At 42.1% G+C, this 27727-nt stretch overlaps 1 protein-coding gene across 1 annotated transcript; it reads right to left on the reverse strand.

Annotated features, from left to right (window-relative positions):
* Positions 1–841: 841 nt before the first annotated feature.
* ZRSR2 (zinc finger CCCH-type, RNA binding motif and serine/arginine rich 2) lies at positions 842–27727 on the reverse strand. The gene is made up of 11 exons (XM_021680842.1): positions 27662–27727; positions 27163–27242; positions 22927–23005; positions 18750–18858; positions 18459–18545; positions 15352–15390; positions 14596–14714; positions 9557–9770; positions 4914–4969; positions 4048–4157; positions 842–1302 (listed from the first exon to the last, which is right to left on the reverse strand). The coding sequence occupies exons 1-11, from the start codon at positions 27700–27702 to the stop codon at positions 842–844; spliced, it is 1395 nt and encodes a 464-aa protein (XP_021536517.1). The 5' UTR covers positions 27703–27727.

Genomic DNA, 27727 nt, shown 5'->3' on the forward strand with positions numbered 1-27727 from the left:
GACTTTACCCTTTAAGTACTTTAAAACAAAAGGAATTTTAAAGTCAAAAAGCTGCTCAGCTATTGCATGTAGAAAAACCCAAGAGATTATTGATAAAGGGCAAACAACCAAATTTAACAGTCATTAAATACAGAAAAAGTGGCTGAGCCAATACGTAGAGAAACAAAACAGTTAAACATAAAATTTACCAAATCGGCAAAGATGAACTTGGTGGTGTGAGAACAGCAAAACTTATTGTTGTAGCCTTTCTGGAGGGCAATTTGGAAACGCTTCAGGAGTCCTAGCTCTTGATGTAACATAATTTATCGTAAGGAAACGGTCAAAAATGTGTGAAAGTATTTAAGGAAATCCACAACAGGACTGTTTATAGCACTAGATTCTTTAATAGTGCAAAATTAAAGGTAATTTAAAATCCAACAATAGGGGTATGGTTGAATAAAGGGATAGGTCCACGCTGGGCAGTGAGAAAAAGAAGAGGCTTGATGAAATAGGAGGTTTGGTGGAGGAGAAAAAAACATTTTCAACTGCAGCCATATATGATCTTTCTGTGAAAAAAAAAAAAACCACGTGTGCAGACGCAGAAGAGGAAAAGAAGGCGTAAGCACTGCTCCCATGTTAACGTTCTCACTAAGGGTTAGGATTACAGGTGATTTCCAGGCTATCCGTACACTGTAGGTCTTCTAGGTTTTCTATACTAAACACACTGCTTATCAGAGCATAAAGGCCTTTTTAAATAGGGTTCTGCCAGACTTGCTCAGCCATCGAGCTCAGAGCCCCCTAGGCCCCAGTATGAAGCAGCCCTCATAAAGAAGATCTACAATCATGTAAGAACAAAGCACGTTTATTTGCATTTGGGACTCTGAAGAATTCTGTCTCTGCTGCCTGACCTCCTCCTGCCACGGCTCCTGGACCTAGAGGAGCTCTGGCTCCCGCTGCCCCGGCCCCGGCTGCGGGCCCTTTTCCTTGCTCTACTTCGTGAAACGTGCCTCTCGCGACTCCTTGCCATGTGTTTGTGAGACTTCTGGCCCCGGCGCCTGCTTCTCCTTTTCCTCTCTGCTTCCCCGTTCCTCTTGTAGGAGTGCGATGGGCTAGGGCTCCGTCTCCTCCTGGGCCTCCCATAGTACTCCTCGTGGTGGCCCGTCCTGTCTCTCCTCTCCGAGCCCTTACCGAAGGAGGGGCCGGTCCGATCGGGAGACAGGTAGATGTCTCTGTTAGCCTCCCAAAACTCATTGTTGGGATTTCGGAACACATGCAGGAAGTTGCAGTGTTTTCCTCGTGGGCACTGCTGTATTTCAAACAAACCTGCAAGGGCACAGTGAGGAAACAGCATTTACTGCTGGCGCTTTACCCTTTTCAGAAGGCACACTGCTGATGTTCAGACGTGTCAGGCCTATCTCCTCCTGCGCATTATCTCAAAGCGGCCTATGTAAAGTGATCTCATAGCTCTGGTTCCCAGAATTTCAAAACGATCGCAAACACTCTAACAAACGGCACTGTGAGCGGTAACGAAACCAGAAGTTTTCATTACGCCGATACCCTGGTCTCCGACTGGATGAGGGTGCGGGGTGCAACCGAACAAACGGTGACCACACCGGGGTTTTATGTTTCGTTTTGTTTTTTAGGGTTTCACCATCCCACCGATGGACGGTGTCGATCCCTAATTAACACTGAACACCCAGCCCTTGGGAGGCCCTGTGACAGGGCGCTCTGACAGCATGCTGGTGGCAGGACAGGGCTACTGGCCCAAAGAGAGCCTCTGAGAAGTGGACGGCTTAGTATTTTCTTTATACTTTAAGAAGAAGAGGGGAGCCTGGGTGGCTCAGTCGTTAAGCGTCTGCCTTCGGCTCAGGTCACGATCCCAGGGTCCTGGGATCCAGCCCCACATCGGGCTCCCTGCTCAGTGGGGAGCCTACTTCTCCCTCTCCCACTCCCCCTGCTTGTGTTCCCTCTCTCGCTGTGTCTCTCTCCGTCAAATAAATAAAATCTTTAAAAAAAAAAAAAGAAGAAGAAGAGGGGAAACATTGGCCTAATGCTTTTAAATTTACCAAGTGCTTTTAATATGGAAGATTCTTGTCACAGGTGAAATCTATCTGAACAACTTAAGAGATCCTTTTGAGGCTTTCAAACTTTTTTTTTAAGTCCGTAAATTCCCCAGATATGTAAAACAGTTAAAAGTGAAATCCCTCCCTACCACATATTATATACGAAAAGCCAAAATCGATCAGAGTCCTAAATGTAAGACATGAAACCATACAACTGTCTGAGGAAGACATACAAGTAGAATCTTTGTGACACTGGGCTGAGCAATGGATTCTTAGGTATGACACCAAAAGTACAAACAAAAAAATATAGATAGACATAGATAGATAAAATGGATTTCATCAAAATTATAAACTTTTGTACTTCACAGGACATCATCAAAGTGAACAGACAACCCACAGAATGGGAGAAAATATTAGCCAATCACGTCTGCAATAAGAGGCTTGTCTGTAGAACGGATCAAGCACTCTTACAACCCAATAATAAAAAGACAACCTAATTAACAATGGGCAAAGTATCTAGACATCTCTCCAAGGAAGATTTACAAATGGCCAATAATGAGGCCACACAAAAAATGCTCAACATCATTAGTTACTTCGGAAAATAACAAAGCTGTTATTTAAAAAAAAAAAAAAAAGCACTGGGGTGCCTGGGTGGCTCAGTTGTTAAGCGTCTGCCTTCAGCTCAGGTCATGATCCCAGGGTCCTGGGATGGAGCCCCACATCGGGCTCCCTGCTCCGCGGGAAGCCTGCTTCTTCCTCTCCCACCGCCCCTGCTTATGTTCCTGCTCTCGCTATCTCTGTCTCTGTCAAATAAATAAATAAGCAAGCAAGCAGGTAAAATAGTCTCCTGTTTTGGGGGAGGCCAATGTCACACTCAGAAGTACCTCACTGAAAACACACTGGATTCCCAGGAACTGACAAAAATAACTGCCTTCAGGGAAAAAAACAGTCCCATCTCTTTCAGCCCACAAGCTTTCAAATTTCAGGCATAATGGTTCTTCTGCTTTCCAAAGCAAGGAATTCTAAATTCTTTTCTTCCCCCCCCCTTGAATCAATGGTTTTTTAACTGCCAGCATCCATTAAGACCAGGCTGCCAAAGATAAAGACTTTGTAAATTATATATTTTTTAAATAAGAGGTGGTAAGCAGGCAAGTGTAAAGTCAAGAAAAGTAAAGGGTAAGCAAAGTGCTCCCCTAAGGCATTGACAGTTCCAGCTCTTTGCTTCCAGAGTCGTTCAACAATAAATAGTTTGGCTAAGCCCATCCAACAACAATGAAAAAATAATGAGGCCTCCAAAACTACTGGCTACTCAAAGGACTGACTCATTCCTTGACTTGGCGGCCACAGTCCGATGAGTCAGTCTGACTGAATGCGCCCTGACCGGATCCTACAGCTATAATCAGTCTCCACTGCACGAAAGCATGTCTTTCAAGCAAGGCAGGCAATGTTATAACGTTTTAGGTGGCAAGGATGACAGAAAATTCATTAGGGATAAAGATGGGGGGGGGAAACCCAGCTTGAGTGAGGGGAGCCAATGAGGAGAGATCACTTCCGCCCATGCAACAAGGAAAAGGTGGCTTCCCACAAACACGACTCCTCAGGCTTCCTCAAGTTTTAAAGCCCAGTAATGAGAGTGAGAAGATGAGAATTCTAGCCCCAACTCTGTCACTGATACACTGTCACTTCAGTCACCTCGTCCATAAAGTGACCCGTAAGGTCTAGCACTGATCTAACACGCGAGCTTCTTGATATAACGATCTCTGCTCGTCTAGTTCGGGAGGCAAAACCTATGTTTTACTCCTTTAAAAGACTGTTTTTTGGGGGCGCCTGGGTGGCTCAGCCGGTTGAGCATCTGACTCTTGATCTCAGCTCAGGTCTCGATCTCGGAGTCGTGAGTTCAAGCCCCGCATTGAACTTAAAAAAAAAAAAAGTGTTTTTTTCCTTAAGAATGTCCCTTTACACAACAGTGGAACCACTAGGGTCAAATCATCGTGTTGTATTTTACCACAAATTGCCATTTTCCATCGGGTCACTGGGCAGAATTCGCACTGGAGCTGCCGTCCTGCGTACCATCGTCCATTAAACAGGGAAAGGGCTGCTTGACATTCTTCTTCCCTTTAAAAAAAGCCACAAATTAAAGGATGCCTTTTACAGTAACTTTCTATTATGGAGATGACCCCCACTGTTAATGAACCTTTTTACTAGTTTACCGTAGGACCACCAAGTTCACTGCTTTTGTACTAGGGAGTCCTCATGAGGGCATTCAAGCTCCTGAAAGCTCACAATATATTCAGGAATGCTTTTTACTAACCCTCCCAGAGGTTCTGATGCATGGAAATCAGCTTGAGTCAAACCAGCTTAAACTGAAAGACTGGACCATTAAAAATGCACAGGTGTTTCCCATTGTCAGAGCCTCTCCTTTCTTAGCAAGGATTGCTATTTTTCTTACTACAATGGTTAATTTAACCCATTAGCCACAGCATGTCCCAGACAAACAGCAGGACAAGCAGAAAGGCTATACCAACTGCTCTCTTAGGGGGCGGAAAGCACACCGAGATTACACGGGGCTTCCATTTCTTCTCTATGCTAGTTACCCCTTTTCAGTTTGTATTTTAATTATTAAAACTATGTAAGTAAAAAGAATAACCATTGTAAAAGATTCAAAACTACGTTAAGTATCCAGCGAATGAAATACAAATGCGTTTTCAAGTCCCCTCTCTATATATTTCTGTATCAGCTCTTAATATTTACATTTTTAAAAATACCATGCATATGAAAGCTGTCTATTTAGTGGGAAAAACCCAGACAGCAACATAATTACGACACTATACCAAGACAAAATGTGAAGATGTTTATGTTCAGAATACTTACGATTGATACTGAACATACACATTGCCCCTCAGATGAGGTTCCAAGTTGCAGCTGACCTAAAGAGCAACGAAGAATTTGATCATAAAAAAAAAAAAAAAAAAAGGACAAGAAACCCTCCAGTCATCATAATGCACTTTGTCCAGGGGAACACTACCAAAAGTAGTTCTCACTGGAAGATTGCAAAACCCAGCTACTGTACCACTCCCAGGCCTGTTTGAGGCTTCCAGAAACGGCAGTGATACAGGCCCCAACTATGTGATCCCTGCTGATCCAGATTTGTTTTTCACAGACATGAAATGCTTCACACATACATAAAAATACAGAGAACAAAAATCAACCCATATATCTGGCACCCAGGTTCAACACCAACGCTTTCCATTTTTGATGAATGGTTAAATATGCAAAACATTAAAGACCCAGTTGAAAGCCTTCTGCCTATTCTCCCTTCCCCATCACAGGGATGAGCACACACTACTCTGAGGCTGGAGTATCCTTCACATTCCAAATGCAAACATACATACACAAATACATGTGCACCTATCTACACAGACACCAACACTCAGATCCATATGTACACAGGCATATACACATACATCAAATGCGTGCCATCAGATCCTACACATATTATGCATAGATGTGTCTATTATGAATACATGGGTATATTTATGTATACATATGCAAAGAAACTTGTATATATGTATTGATAAACAATGTACAGTATTGCTTTATACATTTTAAATTTTTACACAAATAAGGTATATTTTACATTCTTTTTTTTTTCACAGTATCATCACATAAACATAAGGACTCATTTTAACTGTACACTGGATATACCAAATCATCAAATTTATTTATCTACTCCTCTAATGATGACTATCCAAGGTGCTTCCAATTTTTCATCAACAAACAGTGCTGCACTCAGCATTCCTGAACATGTCTCTGTGAGTAGAAGCATTTCTCTAGTATGCATAACCAGAAGCAGTGTGCCAACTTATAGGTTATATGTACTTCAAACTTCACTAGGTATTGATAAACTGCTCTCTGAAGTGGTTTTACTAATTGACACTTCCTCGCCCACTCCTGGTATTAACAGAATTTATACTTTTTTACTTGATAGATGTGAATAATCTCACTTAATATGCACTGTTCTTATTACTAGTTAGATTGAACATTTGATCATTTGCCTTCAAAAATGACAAATCTGGACACATAGATCAATGGAACAGAACAGAAAGCTTAGAAATAGGGCGCCTGGGTGGCTCAGTTGGTTAAGCGACTGCCTTCGGCTCAGGTCATGATCCTGGAGTCCCAGGATCGAGTCCTGCATCGGGCTCCCTGCTTGGCAGGGAGTCTGCTTCTCCCTCTGACCCTCCTCCCTCTCATGCTGTCTCTCATTCTCTCTCTCTCAAATAAATAAATAAAATCTTTAAAAAAAAAAAAAAAGAAAGCTTAGAAATAAGCCCACGATTATATGGTCAATTAATCTATGACAAAGGAGGCAAGAATATGCAATGGGAAAAAGACAGTCTCTTTTATAAATGGTGCTGGGAAAACTGGTCAGCTACATACAGAAGAATGAAACTGGACCACTTTCCTACACCATACATAAAAATAAACCCAAAATGGATTAAGGACCTAAATGTGAGACCTGAAACCATAAAGATCCTAGAAGAGAGCACAGGCAGTAACTTCTCTGACGTCGGCCCTAGCAACATTTTTCTAGATAGGTCTCCTGAAGCCAGGGAAACAAAAGCAAAACTAAACTATTTGAGACTACATCAAACTAAAAAGCTTCTGCACAACAAAGGTAACAATCAACAAAACTTATTAATAAAAGGCAACCTATGGAATGGGAGAAGATATTTGCAAATGACATATTTGATAAAGGGTTAATATCCAAAACATATAAAGAACTTCTACAACTCAACACCCAAAAAACAAATAATCCAATTAAAAATGGGCAGAAGACATGAACATTTTTCCAAAGAAGACATCAAGATGGCCAAAAGACACATGAAAAGAAGCTCAACATCACTCATCATCAGGGAAATGCAAATCAAAGCCACAATGAGATATCACCTCACACCGGTCTGAATGGCTAAAATTGAGAAGATAAGAAACAAGTGTTGGCAAGGATGTAGAGAAAGGATGTAGAGAAAAAGGAACCCTCATGCACTGTTGGCGGGAATGCAAACTGGTGCAGTCACTGTGGAAAACACTATGGAGGTTCCTCAAAAAGTTAAAAATAGAATTACCATATGATCCAGTAATCGCACTACTGGGTATTCACCCGAAGAATAAGAAAACACTAATTCAAAAAGATACATGCACCCCTACGTGTATAGCAGCATCATTTACAATAGCCCAATTATGGAAACAGCCCCAGTGCCCATCGATAGATGAATGGGTAAAAAAGATGTGGTGTATATACAATGGAATATTACTAAAAGAATGAAATCCTGTCATTTGCAACAACATGGATGGAGCTAGAGAGTATAATGCTAAGTGAAATTAAGTCAGAGAAAGAGTGATTTCATTCATCTGTGGAATTTAAGAAAACAAGGGGGAAAAAAAGAGACAAACTGAAAAACAGACTCTTAACTAGAGAACAAATGGATGGTTGCCAGAGGGGAGGTAGGTGGGGGATGGGTAAAAGAGGTGAAGGGGATTAATAGTACACTTATCTTGATGAGCACTGAGTAATGTAGAGAATTCTGGAATCACTATATTGTACACCTGAAACTAACACTGTATGTTAACCATACTGGAATTAAAATTTTAAAAAAGACAAATCTGATTTTTTTTTATTTAATGGTGTAAGAAGGTCCTCAAATATTGATACAAATGTTTAGCTTTTATTTCCAAAATGAATGTCTACAATGTTACAAATTTGTTCTATAGTATTTTTGTTAGAGTATCCAAAAAGAGGCACAATCCATAATGATAGTTTATAACACTGTCCTTAGAAGAAAGACTAATGATAGTTTATAACACCATCCTTGAAGTCTAAAAGGCCTCAGGAGGCCACATCAGTTGCACCAGCGACCTTAGAGATCATTTAACCCAGTGGTTCCCAAGGACCCATTAATTTTCCATGATGAATTCAATGTTTTGGAACTTTTCCTACTAAAAGTTTACCAAACAGCTTTCCATTTATAACTGCTAATGTGATTAGCATGAGCTTTGATGATAAAACTAAACCGAAGGGGGTAAAAAAAACAAAAACAAAAACCAAAGCACACTGTGGCTAGCAGGTGCAGCCTGTTCTAAGTAATGATTTCCACTAACCAGGTGGGAGTTCTGAAAGCAGCTCCATCACGGACTTCATAGAACCAGTATCATGTAGGGACCCCACAAGGGAAACCACTGATGGGGCCCAATTCCCTCCCTTTCAGGATGAGGCAAAAGCAAGAAGAGGTAAAGTGACACATTCAAAAGCACAGAGCTAGTCAAACCATGCAGACCTCCCAGCTGGCCCTGCCACGCTAGAATCCGCTGCTTACGCTGGGAAGCAGTGTGAAGACCGGAAGGTGCATGCAACAGAAACAAAAGGTAAAAGGGAAAGAGAAATTTTAAAAGATTTTTTTTTTTTTAGATTTTGAACTCAGGGGCGCCTGGGTGGCTGAGTCGGTTAAGCGTCTGCCTTCGGCTCAGGTCCTGATCCCGGGGTCCTGGGGTGGAGCCCCGCATCGGGCTCCCTGCTCGGCTAGGAGTCTACGCCATCTCCCTCTGCCCCTCCCCCCTGCTCCTGTTCTTTCTCTCTCTCTCCAATAACTAAAATCTTTAAAAAAAATAAAAATTGTGAACCCAGTGGACAGAAGTATAGCTTCACATTTCACGACTGCCGCCGGCTGTGCCAGCTCTCCCGTCATTGCCACCTCGCAGGACAAAAACTCACGATTTTATTCTTTTTTTCCCTTCCCCTACCCTAACAAAGCAAACTCATCCGGGTTTGGGTCTGCTCGAGTCACAAAGTGGGAGGCCCCAGTACGCTAGGATTCAAGCCCGGGGTCCCGTGAGCAGCCGCTAGCACCTCTGCCTTCACTCTTGCCTTGAGGGATGTTTTCCAGTAACTGTGTGCTCTGAATGGCTCTTTTTCACCCGGATGCTGCATCACAAGCCACAATTTGGGGAACACTATGTTCAGTACCGAGAGTACTGAATGAACACCCTGTCAAAAAAAAAGGAATCAAGGTTTCTGTTCTTGGGTAGCTCCAGAAGAGTAAGTATCTCGGCCGGAAGGTGCAAGCAGGCGCCATCAACATCATGCAGCCAACTGAGTAAGCGGAGAGGTGTTACGCTGCGCGCACAGTGCACCGTGGCTCGGGGGGAGACCCACTACAAGGGAGGGAGGGGCTGCCTTCGCCGTCATATGCAGCCTCTAACTGAACGCTGGGACGGCTACCTGCAGGACCTTATGCAGCTCGGATTTCAGGTAGTCCCTCTGCCGTACAGGCAACGAGGACTGGTGGCAAGGGAGTCACATTTACCGAGCGCCTGGGGGCCCAACTTTGGACCAGGCCCTGTGCCATCGCACACGCCCCGCCCAGGCAGACAGCCTGTGCCCTAGCGCTCGCGTCCTCTAGGGCACTTTGGTGGGAAGTGAAGCAGTCCCCTTCTTCATGTGCATCGTGCACACCCACCTTGAACTGGATCACTTTCCCCACGTTCTTGAACTCGGGAAGCACGTCATCATAGAAGTCCAGGAACTGCTGGTAGGTTTCCTCTTCACTGTACTCTAGGCTGGCATCCGGGTCATAGTCATCCCTTCTGCACTGCTCCATTCCAAACGTTGTGAACATGCTTTTAATAAGGAGTGTGGGGCTCGAGGATGGGAAATTGTGTTTACGTGAACACCTGCACGTGAAAGGAGAACTTAAGTGCAGCACTCCAAGAGTTAGCAATCACACATCAAAAGCTCCCTTTAAACTTGGAGATAGAGACTCAAAGAACTTGCTTAATTGCAAGATAATAAACGCCATCCAGGTGTCAAATTGCAACACTTAAACTGCTCTAAGACTGACCGATATATATATTTGCTCTCATTAAGATGTAAAGGTGGGAATTATTTCCACATTCATATGCCATTCAGCAGCCTTTTGATGAACTTCACAAAGCCTTATATGTGTAAAAGCATAGGAAAAAAGAAGGTCCGCTGACATGGCAGATTGCGGTGACAGGCATGAGGATACCGTATGTGGGACTCAGGAGGAAGGTGAGAACAATACAATCCTGGGTCTATACGATCTTCAACTACCTCAGGGCTTAGAGAATAGGGTAATGTAAGAGTTCCGAGCCAACAGAATAGTTCAATTTCACATATGTATATATAGCATTTCGTATTTTTCATGGCATTTTTATATTTCTTCCTCTGATCTTCGCAACCCGTGAGGACAGTTGGGGCTAGTATTGTCCCCACTTTGCAAAGCGGGAAGCTGAGGCCTAGAGAAGCACACTTACCCAAGGCGCATGGCTGCTCAGAGAGGGCCAAGAGATGGGAGTTAACCTCCAGTCTAGTACCTGTTCACTATATATATGATACAGAGAATTCTCGCGTCATGAGGTGGCTAACCATTACGAAAAACAACTTTCTTTTCATAGTTTAAGCTGAACCAGGTTGTACCTGAGTCATTTAAGTCTTTTATATGAGTATTTACTTCCCTCTCCGAAAATGAGGGGAAAAAAAAATGCAGTTCAAGGTTCCAAACAGTCAGATTTTCCTGATTAGGTTTCCAGTTAAAAAACTGGTTAAGACAAAATTTTTAGGAAAAAATCCCCAGAACTAAGGAAGAAAAAAAGCTGAAGAAAAAGGCAAGTGCTAGAAAAATCAATCGCCTCAAAATGACTAAATGTTTTCCTCCTCCTCACTTCCCATGTCTATGATATACATCTGTGCCCCACGTGAGACACCTCAGGGTGCCCCCCGCACACCGCACCCGGCTCAGAGATGTGCAGTGTCCAGTCATGGGAAATGTTCTGTGCTCCAAAGGACCCTCCGAGATGATTCAGTAGAGACCTCGTGATGAGATCCGTCTTCCCAAGTATAGCTACCAACAGCACAAAGAGTGAAAGTTCAAGCTGACTGCAAGTGTCAGCGGTGAATCAGAATTTTACACGGAGGAAGCACATACAGATTTTAAACAAGGAACCAATTTAACAGGGTTAAAATTCTGCTCATGGGATTATTACATCTGAATGAACCTGGCTCTAGTTCCTAGGGTGTCACGCGAGCATCTGAGTTTTGGAACAGAGCCCGAGTCCCTGTTTAGGGAAAATCCCCACTTGGCCTGGAGACAGTCCATACAATCTGTGTATATTCAGGGCTAGCCCTACAGCTCCTACTGAGAAGGCAGCTAAGACAAGAGATATTTGGGAAGGCAATCTATAGGTGTGATACCAAACCTGTGTGATTCCCAGAATCACCTGGAAAGAACTGAGATTTCTCAGGTTCTGTTCCAGACCATCTGTTAAGACCTGAGGGTGGGGAACCATATTTTCAGAGTAACTCCCCACTTGATCCCGAAGGTCAGCCATGTTTGGGAACCCCTGGTTTAGGCCATGCTATTTACTTATGATGCAGATATTTGAATCAAGTAAGACTGCCCTGAAATCACATAGTAAGACGTTACCCTAGCCCAAGGTCAGCCAATGAACCATGTGATCTCCAGATGCCCCCTCAGGTAGAGCTAACGGACACCTCTTTTTCTCTTCTTGAGGGAGCACTCGAGGTACCCACTACCCTTGTCCTTCACAGATTTCAAGTTACATGCTGAAATTGGGCTGCAATAATTTATTGAAGGTCTCTATAAGAAACATTTTCGGGAAAATTACGTAAGCAGCTGTTCATAAAACATCTATCGAAGTTATCGTCCACCTCCTTCCTCAGTGTCTTTATGCAGTATTCCATGGGAGAAACATTTAGGATCTGATGCCTGGAAAATCTGTCTTTCCAGAGATACAACGCATTCTTCCTTTTTGGTAAGAACTAAATCTCTGCCTGGGCTGTGTTAAAATCCAGAGCCAAGTGTACTGCACACTCACAATAACTCCCTCTCTCCCCCTTTCCTGGCTTTCCATTTATTTCATTACACTTGGGGCAGTACATTATGAGCCCTCTTTCAATCACTTCTGGAAACCAGGGAGTTACGAATAACTACTCTAATAAGTTTTACCTTTCATCAGTGATAATGTTTTCAGGAGGGGAAAAAAACGAACAACACAGAACTCCCTTCAAAGCTGTGACTCCAAGCAGTATCAACTCCAGAAAGGTCCTAGAATTGAACTGTGGACTAATTACAAAACCAGAACCACCAAAGAAATACTGGGGTGATGGAAGTGTCTGTCTGAAGTGACAAGCCTTAACAGGAAAGAACAGCTGTGTGATTCTGGAGCAAGTCACTGCGGTTCTCTGGAAAAGGGGAACGCTTCATTGTCTCAAGGGATGGTACTTGGATTTTGTAACTGCTCATTTCATAGAATTTTATTTCACAATTCATCACTTGAATGATGAAAATACCCAAATTGCTCTTGTATTTTGATTGCTGTGATGGTGAAATTTCATATGCCTATAAAAATACGAAGAAATGTTCACAAACTAATCTGCTCACTGTCACTATTTCCTTGGAATGACTCTCAGGGGTGGGTGGGAGAGCCTGGCGGCCCACTCTCCTTTCCACACACAAGCGATGTCCATTTAGGACTTTTCCCCTTCTCTCACTTGTGCCCATCAAAAGGAGAATTTAGAATCAGATGACCACAATCTTAGAATTCAAGGAAATGTTAGAGATACATCATAAACGAGGAATTCTGCAGCCAGAAAACCTTAAATGCCATTTGGTTCAGCTACCCGCACAAATGTGAATTTACATTGAGTCTCAATTGTCTTTCAAAGGTACCTCCCATGTTTTCTTTGGTGGTGGGTGTTTAACATCAATTATTACTATTTCTTGATGAAACTAAGCATATGTTCAGGAGACTTTTCTAAAGGTAAAAGGGAATAAAGTCTCTTCTCCTTTCCTTAGTTGCTAGTTCCTCAAGAGGAGGCGTTTGCTACTGACCACATCCTACGAATCCTTTCACAGGCTTCATACAACCCCAGCTATAAACTATAAAAGGAGCTACACATCCTACATGAGTGGCTCTCAGTCCTAGGGCTCATGAGAAACACCTGAGGACATTTCAAAAGTAAGGCCGCCCAAGTCTCAGAGATTTACTCAACCGGAGGTAGGACATAAATTTTTCAAAGCTTTCTAGAGGATTCTAACGTGTACCTGGGTTGAGAGCCACCGCTCTTAAAAAACATAAAAAAGCATGAGGGCTTGACTTAAAAAAGAAAAATAAGAGGAAGAGAGAGAAAGTTTGTATTTTTAAAGAAGGACATGAAACTCATGGCTTGGATAATTTTATGAATAAAATAACATGACTGACAACATACAGTTTTCTCATTAAATACATATGAATTTGCCTACTCATAGCCCTTTCGGGATTAATAGGACCCTAAGAAATGATTAGATCTCTTCTGCAGGATGCTTAGTAATCATTAGATTTCATCTTGGATAGGTTCATTCACCATTATGAATTATTTTTCTCCTTTGAGTTGTTCATTCATAAATAAGCCAAATGATAAACATCACCAATGCCTGGCATATTATCAAGTATTTAAATATTTGCTAAATGAATGAAGACATCGACACTTAGTTCTCTACATGAATGCCTTGTTTCAAAAACACTGAGCCATGGGACGCCTGGGTAGCTCAGTTGGTTAAGCGCCTGCCTTCAGCTCAGGTCATGATCCCAGGGTCCTGGGATCAAGTCCCGCATCGGGCTCCCTGTTCAGCGGGGAGTCTGCTTCTCCCTCTGCCTGCTTCTCCCCCTGCTTGTGTGTGCTCTCTCTCTCTCCCTCTCTCTCTGGCAAATAAATAAAATCTTAAAAAAAAAAAGAAGAGAAAAAAACAACACTGAGCCAAAAAAGGCGGCCAACGGAGTGTCTCAGAGAATAAGGGCAACCATAACAAAATGAAAATACCAGCGACCACTCAGGACAGTGTCTGCCGTATGCCCACCACGGTGTCCGGGCTTGCCCTTCATCCACTCCTTGCAGCCTCACCACCTCCTTCGAAGGCACAGAAGGCTTAAGTAACTTGCCCAAAGGGACAGCTGCTCAAGTCCGCTTCTGCACCCCGGCTCTGTTCCTGAGTCAGAGCCGACAGACTGAGAATGGGGCATTAGAATACTTTTCCTCACTCACTCGGGTCCTGTCTTTCACAGATATGCCTTTGGGCATGCCAATTTTTCAAAGCCTCTTTTGTGCACAGTGTTGGCCACTCAGAAGTAAGTAAGTAAGTAAGTAAATAAATAAAGCCAAGCTGCTCCTCCGGTCTCTTGAAATATGTTCTTTCCCCATCCAAGCTGTCCCACGTGGACTCACGCAAGCACAGGAAGACAAAAAGCACAAGATCTCTGGGAAGCTGTGGAAGGAATGCAAAGGAAGCCCCAGGAGAGAAGTCGGCTGAGCCCGCCGGGGGAACAGAGGAGTAATGCAACTGGAGAAGCAGCAAGGACGCAGCCAACGCCTGACCGGGGACCTTTCAAACTCAAGCCCGTGGTGCTCCCAAAGAGAGAACTGAACAACCTCCACATTCTGATGCACTGAATTCTGACATGATAAAGCAAAATTAGTTACCTATCTCCAAATCTGCACGCTCCTGTTTTACTGTAGAATGGACAATTAGCTCGATCTTTCTCCATTATCCTTAAGTCCATGGGTGGCTCTGGGTTTTGCCATGTGGCACCATTTTCCAACTGTTGAAAATAACCATGACTTTATTGGTGGTGTAAAAATCCATGACGAACTCGATGTTTAAAATGTATTCAAATTATTTTGGTCAAAAAAAAAAATAGATTTAAGAATATACACATTTAGGTCATAAGAGGCAATCGAGACTTCACAAACAATCGTCCAGAGACATGCACTGTGTCTTTCTTGGCTCCCAGTCATTGCCCAGGACTGGGCACCGCCGTGGCTACGGGAAGCAGTCACCGAGGTCTCCCTGCTGCCCATCCATTCTGAATGGGGTCAAAGAACTTGTCAGGGAACCACCCCTGAGAGAGACCCAAGTTGCTCTGTAGCAAGTTCAACCATTTATGTTGGGACAACAGCGCGTGGTGTTGCTCCCACACACTTTAAGGACTATAAGTACAGTCCATGGGGCGGGGGGTGGGGGGAGGCCACAGCGGACACAACTTGATACCATTTGCTTTTGTTCATCAAAAACCTCTTGCTGCTGTTGCTGCTGTAAAAATCACAGAGCTGCAGAAGTGATTCTGATATTCAGACGTGACCTACATAGCTTACCACAAAATTAACATTCTACTAGAGGGACGGTTTTTAAAGAAATGTTCACTGGTCTCAAATTCTGAATGAAAGGTTTGAAAATACCTCATTTTCAGCCTGCTCCAGCATCTTCTGCACAGCTTCCTACAAATGGTGCAAACATAGGACTAATGAAAACCTGCAAGTCAGGAAAGTCACGTCTGGTTTCTCTGGTTAAGAAGCTCATGTGTATTAAAAAAAAACAAAAAACACACGCCAAAGGCTTCAGGTTCTAATTTGCTTTCTACAGCACAGATCTTCTGAAAAGCTTTCAAAGGACATATAGCTGAGAATGTTTATTCAAACAGGACATTTATTAGCTCCCATTGCAAAACACAGTCTTATAATAGTTTCAGTAACAGTAATATTTAGCATATTTGATCATATATACCACATTCTAGCTTTCAAGATGAGTGATATAGTATCAGTGAATTATTATATAATGCAATGCTTAGATCAAACATCAACACTTAACAGATGTTAAATTATGACATGAACAGTAGTAATTCGGGTTGATGAAAAAATCTCAAATTTTTCGGTAAGGCAAAGGAGTCTTGCAATATACTAGTAAATTCTGAGCTCACTGTCATTTAAAAGTTTTAAATTATTCTTCACAGACTTCTCTTCCCTAGCCCCTTAAAGCATTACATAAAAGACTCCTCTGTCTAGCTGCTTGAGAATGCGACCCGGTCACGTGGGGGTCCTGGCTAACTTCACGTGCTCACAACGCAGCTCTGGGTCTTCTTCACCCTGATCCACCTGAACGCCCCGCATCTCAGTAACTGATGCTGCCATTCACTTGCCCACTTGTTCAGACTAACAACCTAAGAAGCAGAACTGGAATTCCTCTCCTTTTCCTTGCCCTCCCTGCCCATTCAGTCTCCAAGCCAGGGCCCCACCACCTCTCCCGCCACACACCCCAGCTCTGAGTACTTATCCTTACTAAGCACTCCCCTCATCCAAACCGCCGTCATGTCCTACCCGAAACAGTGGCCTTCTAACTGCTCATTCTATTTTCATTCCTGTCTCCTTGGTGACCACTCCCTGCTCTTCCCCCCCTTCTTTATATACAAAAGTTAGAATGATCTGGTAAAGGTATAGATATAAATTAAATGAAGTCAAACCCTGCTTAAAAACCCTGCAATGGCTTCCCATGACACTTAACATAAAACCCAAACTCCTCCTTCCAGTCCACGAGGCCTTACATGAGCTGACCCTGCCTGCCTTCCTGACCCCCTCCCTCACCCCCACCGCTCTCTCCTTTGGTCTCCAAGATTCAGGCACCCTGACATCTTTTCAGCTCCATGCTCAGGCCTCTTCCCTCTGCCTGGACCCCTTCTCCCCAAGATCTTTGCACTCAGATATCAGCTCAAACATCGGCTCCTTGGACAAGTCTTCCTTGACCAGGCAATCTAAAGAAGTACATCCCTATCCCAATCACTATCACATGACTCTATCTATTTCTTTATAGCACTTAACATTATCTCATAGCACTTAAAATTATCTTTTTTGCTTACTTATCATCTGGCTCCCCCATCTAAAAAACTCAAGGAGAGCAGGTACTATGTTTTTCACTGCTCTTATCCCTCTACTAGAAAAGTATCTAGCACACAGCAGAAACATGGATTGCATATCCCTTTATACATGCTTACAACCTACCTCATTTTACCTGCCTCTCCATGTCTCACCTGACTTCCTTTGAAACAAAAGCCTTAGCTTTTTTAAAAGAAGCCTTTGCTTTTATCTGATGCCAGAAAGACTTCAACTGAGAACATTCTACTGTTAAAATGAGAATCGATTACTCTATAAAAACAATGACAAGCTCCCAACAACTTCCCTGCCCCCTAAAAAGCTAGCATGGTCTCGCCTCATCTGTAACGCAGTGCTCAAATGAAGGTGTTAAAAATCTGCACTGGAGGGGCGCCTGGGTGGCTCAGTCAGTTGAGCGTCCAGCTCTCGGTTTTGGCTCAGGTCATGATCTCATGGGTCATGGGATCGAGCCCTGCGTCAGGCTCCACGCTCAGCAGGCAGTCTGCTTGAGGATTCTCTCCCTCTACCCCTTCCTCTGCTCGCGTACTCTCTCTCACATGTGCTCTTTGTCTCTCTAAAATGAATAAATAAATCTTAAAAAAAAATTTGCATTGGAATTAACTGATGACCTGACACACAAAAAACAAAGTTTGTGGAGGCTGCTTCTACCCTATCATGACTAGGATATAAACAAATGAATTTTTCTCCATGAAAACTACCCACTTTTATGCTATTCAAACTTGGGAATATGATAGAAAAGATACATCCTGAGGAAATCAGTCAAGGAATGATGAGCTGTGGGATCTTGGAAATAAATACACTGTATTAAGGAATAGCAGCAAAATACACCAAAGCAATCTTTAAAAGATCCTGAAAGATACATACATATACTTATAGATTCTTTTTTCTAATGAGTAACTATGTGTTAGCTACAACGGCCTTTATAGCCAAGTTGGAAAGGAAGTCAAGATTTAGCAACAAAAAATATTTCCTAATTCCTCAATATTGGAGTTCCTGATTTTTTTTCAGTCAATTCATTCTTGCTGACATGTTATAAGCAGTTAAATGTCTTATTAACTCAGTAAATGTGAACACAACACAAAATATTCTCTAAATGGGTCAACCCATATACAACAATCTCAGAAAAACACTTTGGTGTGAATGTAAAGAGCTAGAGCAAAAATACATTCGCTCTGGGGTGGGACAAAGTGGCAAGCAGGGGCCAGCTGCCTGTTTTTCAAAATAAAACAACAGAGTTTTATTGGAACACAGCCACAACCATTTATTTACATATTATCTATGGCTATTTTCATGCTGCACCAACAGAGTTGGATGCTTGCAACAGAGACCATACACACCATAAAGCCCCAAATTTTTACTCTCTGGCCTTTACAGGGAAAGTTTGCCAATGTCTGGTATAAACAGGCAGATGGGTAGTTGAAGGAAAAACTTCACTGCACAGACCCAAAGAAGAGATAAGGGAACTCTAACGTGTATCTGTACTAAAAACAGGACTCTTCCTAGACAGGAAAACAAAGCCCAAACCCTGATATGCCTACAGCTCATTCTTCAGCCCCAGCCCACACCATATCTGTGCACCAAGAGGATACGCAGTGCGTTTATCCTCCTGTGACAGGAATCACCTCTCTTTCTCTCTTCTCCTGTAGCTTCTGTTCCTCCTCTTCTCTCTCCTTTCTCTGCTGCTCTTCCCATTCTTCCTTTAATTTTCTCTTTACCGGAAAAAAGAAAGAGAAGGAACGGTAATTCTTGTCACTCACTTTTTGAAAACATTTAACATATGGGGCAGATAAATGAAAAACTTTACCACTGGTAAAGGGGTACTACCCATTTTTTTAAGTTCAAGATCCGTAACTCTTACTGAGAGTTATTTTGGTTAACTAATTAGTTAGTTGGCCATCTGATTAATATCGTACCTCTTGTTCTTCCTGCCGTTTTCTAGCTGCCTCTTCCTTTTCCCTCTTTCTTCTGAATTCTTCTTGTGCCTTCTGCTCCCGAAGTAACCACGCCTCATGTAATTTTTGCCTACAATGTAATGATGTAATCAAATAAAAGAAATGAGCACTAGTTTACAATTACATACGCACAATGATAGCAAAATGACATATTTGGGAATGATTAAGCTATCACGAAAGGTATTTTCTAGAAAGCAGTTAAGTGGAGGGTGAGAGGAACAGAAGATATGAGTAGTGATCTTGGAAAAGCACTCTGTCTCAGTAGCTCTCTTCCTAGAGGGTAACAGCTGAAAATCCCTACTTCTACATTTCCTATCTGTGACATCTTTTACATAGAACGAGGACACTACAACTTTCCCTTTAGGTTGACCATCAGGATGTTTAGGTGTCAATAAAGATGACAGCAAGTCTCAAGGCACCATCTAGCTTTTCACGTTCAGAAGGTCCTACCCTTCCTCTTCTATGCATTTTACAAGCGGTACCCGCGAGACCGCAGCACTATGGAAACCTGGCATCTGCCACCCTCTATCTTTGCCCTGCTCCTCTAGACAGTTAAGAGTCCGCCGTGGCTTGCCCCTAGCATGTAAACTGCTCAAAAAAAGGAAATGAAACTCTATTTGAGCATGTTTTAAAATAAAGGAAGCTACGGGTTTTAAGATGACAAGGAGTTATACAAATAAATTAGCAGGTGTCTAGTTTATTTTTAAAAATGACCAATTACAAAAAGTGATGTTACCTTAAAATGGCAAGCATCTCAGACATTAATACCACAAGTTTCTAACTGAAAGATGGGTTACATTTCTTTTTCTTTTCTTTTCTTTTTTTTTTTTTTTTAAGATTTTATTTATTTATTTGAGAGAGAGCACACAAGGAGGGGGAGCAGCATGCAGAGGGAGAGGGAGAAGCAGGCTCCCTGCCAGGCTCAATCCCAGGACCCTGAGATCATGACCTGAGTTGAAGGCAGCTGCTTAACCGACTAAGCCACCCAGGCGCCCCGTGATGGGTTACATTTCTAAAGTTCAAAAGCCAATCAGGTGTTTAGAACTTAGATTGCATTTTCCCACTGAATTTGTAAAAGGGAAGTGAAATACAAGAAACAGTTCTGTATTACTTCAGCAACATTAGGCATTACATAAGGTTTTAGGTATAGCCTGGGGAACCTATTCACAATTTCAAATACCCTACGGGAAAAGAGATTTCATTTCCAACTCCAGATTTCTGGAGCGTACCTTTTCGCCATGGTGGAGGCAGGCACATCACATAGGTCAATGGTCCTGTGCATGTTGTGGGTTATGTATAGATGTTTCAGTGTGCAGAATTCGGACTTAGAAGTCTTTTGAGGAACATACTAATTGTATATAAACCGAACCAAAGCGCGTATAAATCTAAGACCTCAAAAGAGTCAAGGTTAGAGAGTTGAAACGTTGGTAACTTGCATATACCTCTGAGGAGCATCTAGCTTGGCTTCCAGCAGTGTCAGGCTGTGCTCTGGGGTTGACCCCAGTCCTCCATCCGCCCCCTGCCCCATTAAAATGCCTGCCTGACAAAGCTCAAAGCTGCTGGGAAAACGGACTCTCCGCTCTAGCCAAAACAGGACCATTGGCCCCTGCCCTCGCTCTCTTAGAGCATTTACTAAAAACAGCTTATATAACTGTGACTCGGTCTCTCTCAAGGACCTGAGAGCCCTTTCTTGGAAATGTAATCTTTAAGAAGGAGAAGGCCCCTGTGTCCCAGCCTCTGTGAAAGGCTAGAATCCTAACTTCCCTAACTGCCTGCTAACAAGTGCAGCTGGCCCAGTCCCATTTACCCTGCCCAACCCTCTGTCCTTCCTCCCCTCTCTAGTTCCCCTGCACCCCTGCACTCCTCCCACACTCTCCCTTGTAAAGGCGCTGATCGCCCCTACACAAATCCAAATGGAGCTCTTGCCCCTACAGTCCGGAGTAACGCAATCCAAGCTGACCTCGCCACTTTATCGTCTGCCTGCATTATTCTCGGAGGCTATACATCTGCTTTAAGGCAGTACATAAAACCGTACGGTATTTCCACAGAATTCATTCTCTTGCTTTTCAACAACAAACTATCATGCGACTGGTACAGGAACAAAGATCAAAGGAACACAAAGATCTGGTTACCTGATTTAAAAGAAGCACCTCAAATTAAATGGGAAAACAACAAAAATGACCCCTATTTCAACCATATACATCATCTTCATCATAACAGAAATCTCTAACAACCAGAGTTATTACAGCATCTCCTATCTACTAACAGTAGGTTAAGTGCATATACTTGCCACCTCATTTCATCTCCCCAATTCCATGAGGTAGGTACTAGGATTGATTTTTTTTCCATTTTTATCTCTATATTTAAGACAAGGAAATTGAAGCTTAGAGAGATAAGCAACTTGAACACAGCTAGTTAAGTGGCAGGGCCAGGACTAGAAGGCAGTTCTGGCTCAATCGACTCCATGTTCTCAATCACTACTACATTTTCTTTTGGCATTTTGCTGATTGCACCTATTTATGTGCTTAGGTGGAGAACAGGAGTGAATTACATGCAAAGCAGCAACATTCCCTCCTAAACATGCCACTAAATAGCTAGAGAGTGTCTATAAAGTTTTCTTACTCCTTTTAAAAATATTTTTTTATTGTGGCAAAATATACATACCATAAAATTTAGGATTTTAACCATTTTTAAGTGTACGGTTGAGTAGCATTAAGCACATTAACATTATTGTGCACGGTTTGGGAAAAAAACTACCCCCTGAAAAATACTGAGAGAAATAGAAGATTTTCATCATCTTGGGATGGAGGAGGCCTTTTACAGTCCAGACACCACAGGCAGATATCATGATGAAAGTTGATGACGTGAAAATCAAATTATGATAGGTAATGCCATAAGCCAAGTTAGGACTGATGACAAATGAGAAAAACATACATCACACATATGACAGATAAAGGATGAATATCCTTAATCAGTAATAACCTTGCTTACAAAATGTAAAAAAATGTATCCCAAAAGAGAAAGGTGCAATACTTAAGCAATCTAAAATAGGTAATAAAATATATTTAAAAAATACACAAACTTACTAATTAAGAAATGTACATTTGAAACAATGAAATGCAACTTTTCACTACAGGAGTTTTAAAACTTGATGCCTGCTGTGAGTGAATAAGGTATGGGGATACGGGAACCTTGCTTCACTTCTGGAAGGGCTGCAAACTGGGGTGCCCTTTCCACCCAACCATCGACATTTTACATGTACTTATCCTTTGATCCCAACAATTTCATTTCTAGGCATCTTCCTGAGGAAATAATAGGACAATTACCAAGGATATATAAGCATGGATACTCATGGCAACTTTTCATAGAATTGTAAAAATATGTGAGTATAAATTAATAGTAAATAATAGGAAATAGGAAATTCATGGTAAATAGTAAGTTAATGTTATTTAATAGTAAATAACCCAAATCTCCATCAGTAGAGAACTACAGATTATGAATCAAGAATAAATTATGCTACATCCATACAATGGACACTATGTTGTCACTGTAATGGTTGAATCGGGTACCTGAATCAACACTGAAATACAGGTCCTACATATTAAGCAAAAAAAGCAATTAAAATGCATAAATAACCTCCCATTATAGACATAAACACATATAGTACATCTACACTCTTATATTTTTAACAGCGGCTATCTTTGGGTATGCTGAATTCATTGAAGCCCTTTCACTCTTTATACTTACTTCAATTTCTTTTTCAAAAACATTTTCGAATTAGCAAAAATAGTGAAAAATACTCCCATTTAGAAAAATGAGAACATCTCATTTTAGTCTGTCAGGTGGAGATTTAAATATCTTATCCAGGGTTATTTTATAAGACCTATTTTGTACTAGGTGTTATAAAGAAGACCTGTACTAGTTCATAAAGACTTACATTATTTTTCTTTTTATTATTTTTTTTCCTTAAGTGGCATGGAGCCCAACACGAGGCTTGAACTCACGACCCTGAGATCAACACCTGAGCTGAGATCAAGAGTCAGATGCCCAATGAACTGAACCACCCAGGTGCCCCAAGACTTATAATATTCAAATAAAACAACTGGATTCATGAGGAAGTTCTCCGATCACTGCTGACCTCTCTATCTCCAACAGCTTCTCTTCTTCTAGGTGTTGTTCTTCAATAAAAGCATCCTCCTCCTCCTTCTGTGAGAGTCCTAAGGAAATTTAAAATGTTTTATTAAACGATCCAAATATTGTAAAACCTTGGTCAATGATTCAGGGGGAAAAAAAGATAAAATCTAATCTTTACAGATATGGTACGAATCTGTTTTTAAAGCCTTCTAATAAGGGCTCCAACTAACCAAATTTGAAACAATTTGAAACCCAAAAAGAACAATAATGGTAGATAACACATTCAATTTAAAAAACTAATTGATGGGGGCGTCTGCCTTCGGCTCAGGTCATGATCCCAGGGTCCTGGGATCAAGCCCCACATCAGGCTCCCTGCTCAGCGGGAAGTCCGCTTCTCCCTCTCCCACTCCCCCTGCTTGTGTTCCCTCTCTCGCTGTGTCTCTCTCTGTCAAATAAATAAAATCTTTAAAAAAAAAATAAATAAATAAAAAATAAAAAATTGATGGTTCCACAGTGATACTCAAAAAAGTGGTGGAGTATGAAAAGGAACATTCATCTTTACAGAAGAATGGCAACTAAAAAATGTAGAAAGACTTAAGTGGAAAGGTCATTTTTGCAACCCCAACTAAAGAACTGATTTTTTAAAATATGCTAAAAACATCGGATGAAAGCTTGTTGGGAAGAAAATACTTACACCATCTCAGAACATCAGCTCACAGAGGAGTACTAATTACAAAGGGGAGACATCCTTTACAATGGAGCCATCTGATTGACAACACTCTGACCACTTGTAGCAATACTAGGAGTGGAACAACCTGACATTACAGGCCTCCTGATGTGTGCAATGAGAAGTACACAGCACCGGCTTTGTAGTATTTGCCATAAGGAGTGTAACCTGAAGCTAATCAGGAGAAGACAGGCTAATCCAGAATGTAGGGCATTCTACCAGACAACTGGCTTGAACTGTTCACAATCATCAATCTTGGATTGGGAAAGTTCAAGTATGGCCTGCATATCACACCACTGAATTACTGTTCCTTACTTGGCTGCAAGTCTGATATTATGCTCCTTATTCTAAGGAGACACAGGCTGAAGTATTTAGGGGTGAGAGATCATGATATCTGCAACTGACATGCAATGAATTCAGAAAAAAATATGTACATATGTATCCATCTATATAGGGAGTAAGGCAAAATGTTAACACTGGCAAATCTGGATGATGTGTTCATGGATATTTACTGTACCATTTTTTCAACTTTCTGTACACAGGAACATTTTCAAAATAAGAACATGGGAAAATATCTTTAATATAATAACTTATTATATAATAATAATACATATATATATAACTTCCCATTCAGAACTTAAAATTGGGGGGAAAAAGGAGGAAAACTGAAGTGATCCTAAGGAAATATAACAGAAGATCTCAGGCTTAAAGGAAAAAGATTTTCTATCTGTCACATATGTTGAGTATAGGTCTAATCAAAGGCACACCCAGTCCTAGATAATTACAATTTACTTAAGTAAATTTCATTATTTCAGCACCTGAAATTAAAATAGGTAAAAAAAAAAAAAAAATAGGATAAGTTCTAACTCACAGAGAATAAAATCTAATTATTCAGATTATTAAATGAGCTAATGTACATAAAGGGCCTTCCAGAGAACCTGGCACAGGAGTTATGACTGACTGACCCATAGACTAGACACTGCCTGGCACAACTGATATTCAAAACTATCTGTTGCCTGGAGCGCCTGGGTGGCTCAGTCGTTAAGTATCTGCCTTTGGCTCAGGTCATGATCCCAGGGTCCTGGGAGAGCCCAGCATTGGGCTCCCTGCTCAGCAGGAAGCCTGCGTCTCCCTCCCCCACACCCCCTGCTTGTGTTCCTGCTCTCGCTATCTCTGTCAAATAAATAAATAAAATATTTTAAAATATATATATGTGTATATATACATATATGTATCTGTTGCTTGACTCACTCACCCCTTCATCCTCCCAAAAACAAGCTCACACTCCTCAGAAGTGATCATTAACAGTACTGGGTGTAGCATTTGCTCAATACGTACAATCAAACATATGCAAGGATACATATTAAGTATAGTATATCTAATTGTATCATACATATAACTATAAATTGGAATCACGCAACTTGCTTTTTATTCTTAAGGTCACTTTAATTTCTGACAAGGCAGCTCATTTCAGGCTATTTCGGGTAGAACTGCTGAAGAGGCTACCTGTAAATGAGAGGTCAATATTCCAGAAATTTCTACCACTCATTTTCCAATTCACTTTTTTTTTTTTTTTTAAAGATTTTATTTATTTATTTGAGAGACAGAGAGCACGAGAGGGAAGAGGGCAGAGGGAGAAGCAGACCCCCTGCTCAGCAGGGAGCCCGATGCGGGACTCGATCCCGGGACTCCAGGATCATGACCTGAGCCGAAGGCAGTCGCTTAACCAACTGAGCCACCCAGGCGCCCTCCAATTCACTCTTAACAGCAGTTCTTATAGACCATCTCCCTATTCTAGCCTTCTGGGTATTGTTTGCCCATCCAATGTGTGCTACAATGAACAGCAGTGTTTGGTAGGCCACACTATTCATGAAGCACCACTAAGAATTAGGAGTTGGAATGGGCCAAAGTAGGAGCAGTAGTCCAGAGACAAATGCTTAGACTTGGATCTGCCATTAGCTATATAATCCTGACCAAACCTGTGACTGTATCCTTCAACTGACTAAACTGCCGAAGAACATGATCCACCCGGCTCTCCACAAAGGCTCACTCTGAAAGCGCTTCGCGAAGTCAAAGGTGGGGGGGGGAGGGGGGTGGATCCAATGCAATAAAAACAACAGCTCTAGGATTTAAAAGAGGGAAAAAAAAGATTAAGAAGTTAAAAAAAAAAGTTATATTGGAAGAAAACAGGTTAAGTAAACAAAGGTAGCTGAGATGGCTAAGGGGGCGGGGGGGGGGCGGGGGGAGACAGACACCAAGGGCATCAATAACTCCAACCTACCCTGTTTTTTCCTTTTATCCCTGATGCTTTGTCCTGCCTTTAGTGGTCCAGTTTTAAATAAAAGAGAGATGCTAACACAGGCCACAGGTAAACATCCTGCTCCTCCCATTCTAAATATTCCAAGTATTGGTACCAAAAATAATTACTAGGCAACTCCAAGGGTAAATAAAATGTCTATAGTTATGTTTCACAAGGCTAAAGAATACTGGTTGAGGCCCTTGCCTGTGGACTGCAAGAATCGTCTAGATACATTTTTGCGATGTATACAAATATCATTACAATGTATACCTAAAACTAATGTGTCAGGTATACGTCAAAGAAAAAAAAAAAAAAGAAATGTCTGAAGATTTGCCTGCATAATCTGGATGGCAAACATTATAATGCAGTACTACTGTGTGATTTCAGTGCTTCCATCTGCATTTATAACTAATATATAATTTTATAAGTTAGTACTAATTTCACTGTATTAAACAGGCGGGTTTAATATATATTTGTTAGATTCTGCCATGTGAGGGACAAATGACACCATCGCCAGTACAGATGAAGGTGCCACAGTATTTTAACAGGAAAAAACAACAACTGGTAAATAACTACAGTGCAACAGGAGTGGCACTCCCAACTCCAATCAGTACCATGTTCATGCTGAAAGCTTGTTTCACATCATCCCTAACATTACATTAACGCAGATTTGAATTTTACTGGATGTGTAATTTCACCTGGTTTTATAATCTTGTACATATATTGTTTTATAGTCAAATAAGAGTTTCATATCTGGCTTTATGCTTATATATATACTTCAGTGGCATTAATAATAATTTGAGTCAACAACGGGTCTCTTGTGTTACTCAAGTTTGAGAAAAATTTGCAAAATGTCTAAACCCCTCAAGTCCTGCTGGTTTTTCAAAGGAAAAGACTCGCTGAATACTTACTATGTGCAAGGGCTGTGCTAGCTGCTGTAATTCATGATGCCTGCACCTGTAATACCAGATACTTCATAAATACTTACACATAATCAGTGGTTGATTCACCATGACCTTTTCCTTTCCCCCCCTCTTTAGTACGTTAATATCGTTTCTGAAGTGGGTCTAACATAACTTTACTTGGGAGGCAGTAGCCGCTGTAATTTTTCAGCAGATAAGTACTTGGCTTCCTTCTGGCACTGGGGCTTCAAGTTAGGACGCGAGCGGAGACAGTAATTTCATACACAGAAAACAGGCTGAGGAGTCGGTTACCTGAGTCCCTCAATCGAGCCAGTTCCTGCCGACGTTTCTTTCGTTTCGCCTTCTTCAGGGCGGCCCTGTACTTTTTGTGGCTGGAAGATTGAAACAGGCACACACCAGCGTCAACTGACCGCACCTGTGGCGCTGCCTGAATGCCACCACCCGCCCCGCACCCCGCCGCGCCCAGTGACAGGAAATCGCTCGGGTGCCCGGCAGTGAAATCTTGCTTCCCAGGTTTTAGTTACGGAACACGCATTTACTATCGCCTCGTCATTCCACGACTAGATGGCAGGTCTTTTCCATCCCGCCACCTGTTCCCCTCCTCGCCTCCCTGAACCCACAGACGCCCGTGACAGTCCGGGGCGCACCCCCGGGAAGGACTCCAGTGGCCGCAGTGGCTCGCCTGCTTGGCCCAACTCCCCTTTCCTTCCTGCTTACACATCCTCCATGTCCAGCCTCGGGAAGCTCCGTCCCCTCTTCTCGTCGGCTCATCTCCCCCAACCCAGCTTACCTTGGTTTCTCCGGAAACATCATCTTCTCGGACGCCGCCATCTTGCCAGGGCGCCACACAGCACCC

This window comes from Neomonachus schauinslandi, chromosome X, assembly GCF_002201575.2.
Source record: "Neomonachus schauinslandi chromosome X, ASM220157v2, whole genome shotgun sequence".
Taxonomy (NCBI): Eukaryota; Metazoa; Chordata; class Mammalia; order Carnivora; family Phocidae; genus Neomonachus; species Neomonachus schauinslandi.

Bases quoted from the DNA above. Each gene is read 5' to 3' on its own strand.
- ZRSR2 (XM_021680842.1), bottom strand. From the start codon at position 27,702: ATGGCGGCGTCCGAGAAGATGATGTTTCCGGAGAAACCAAG. The intron at 27,243-27,661 runs GTAAGCTGGGTT...TCAATCTTCCAG, and splicing joins ATGTTTCCGGAGAAACCAAG to CCACAAAAAGTACAGGGCCG. The intron at 4,158-4,913 runs GTAAGTATTCTG...CTTTTTTTAAAG, and splicing joins GTGTATGTTCAGTATCAATC to GGAAGAAGAATGTCAAGCAG.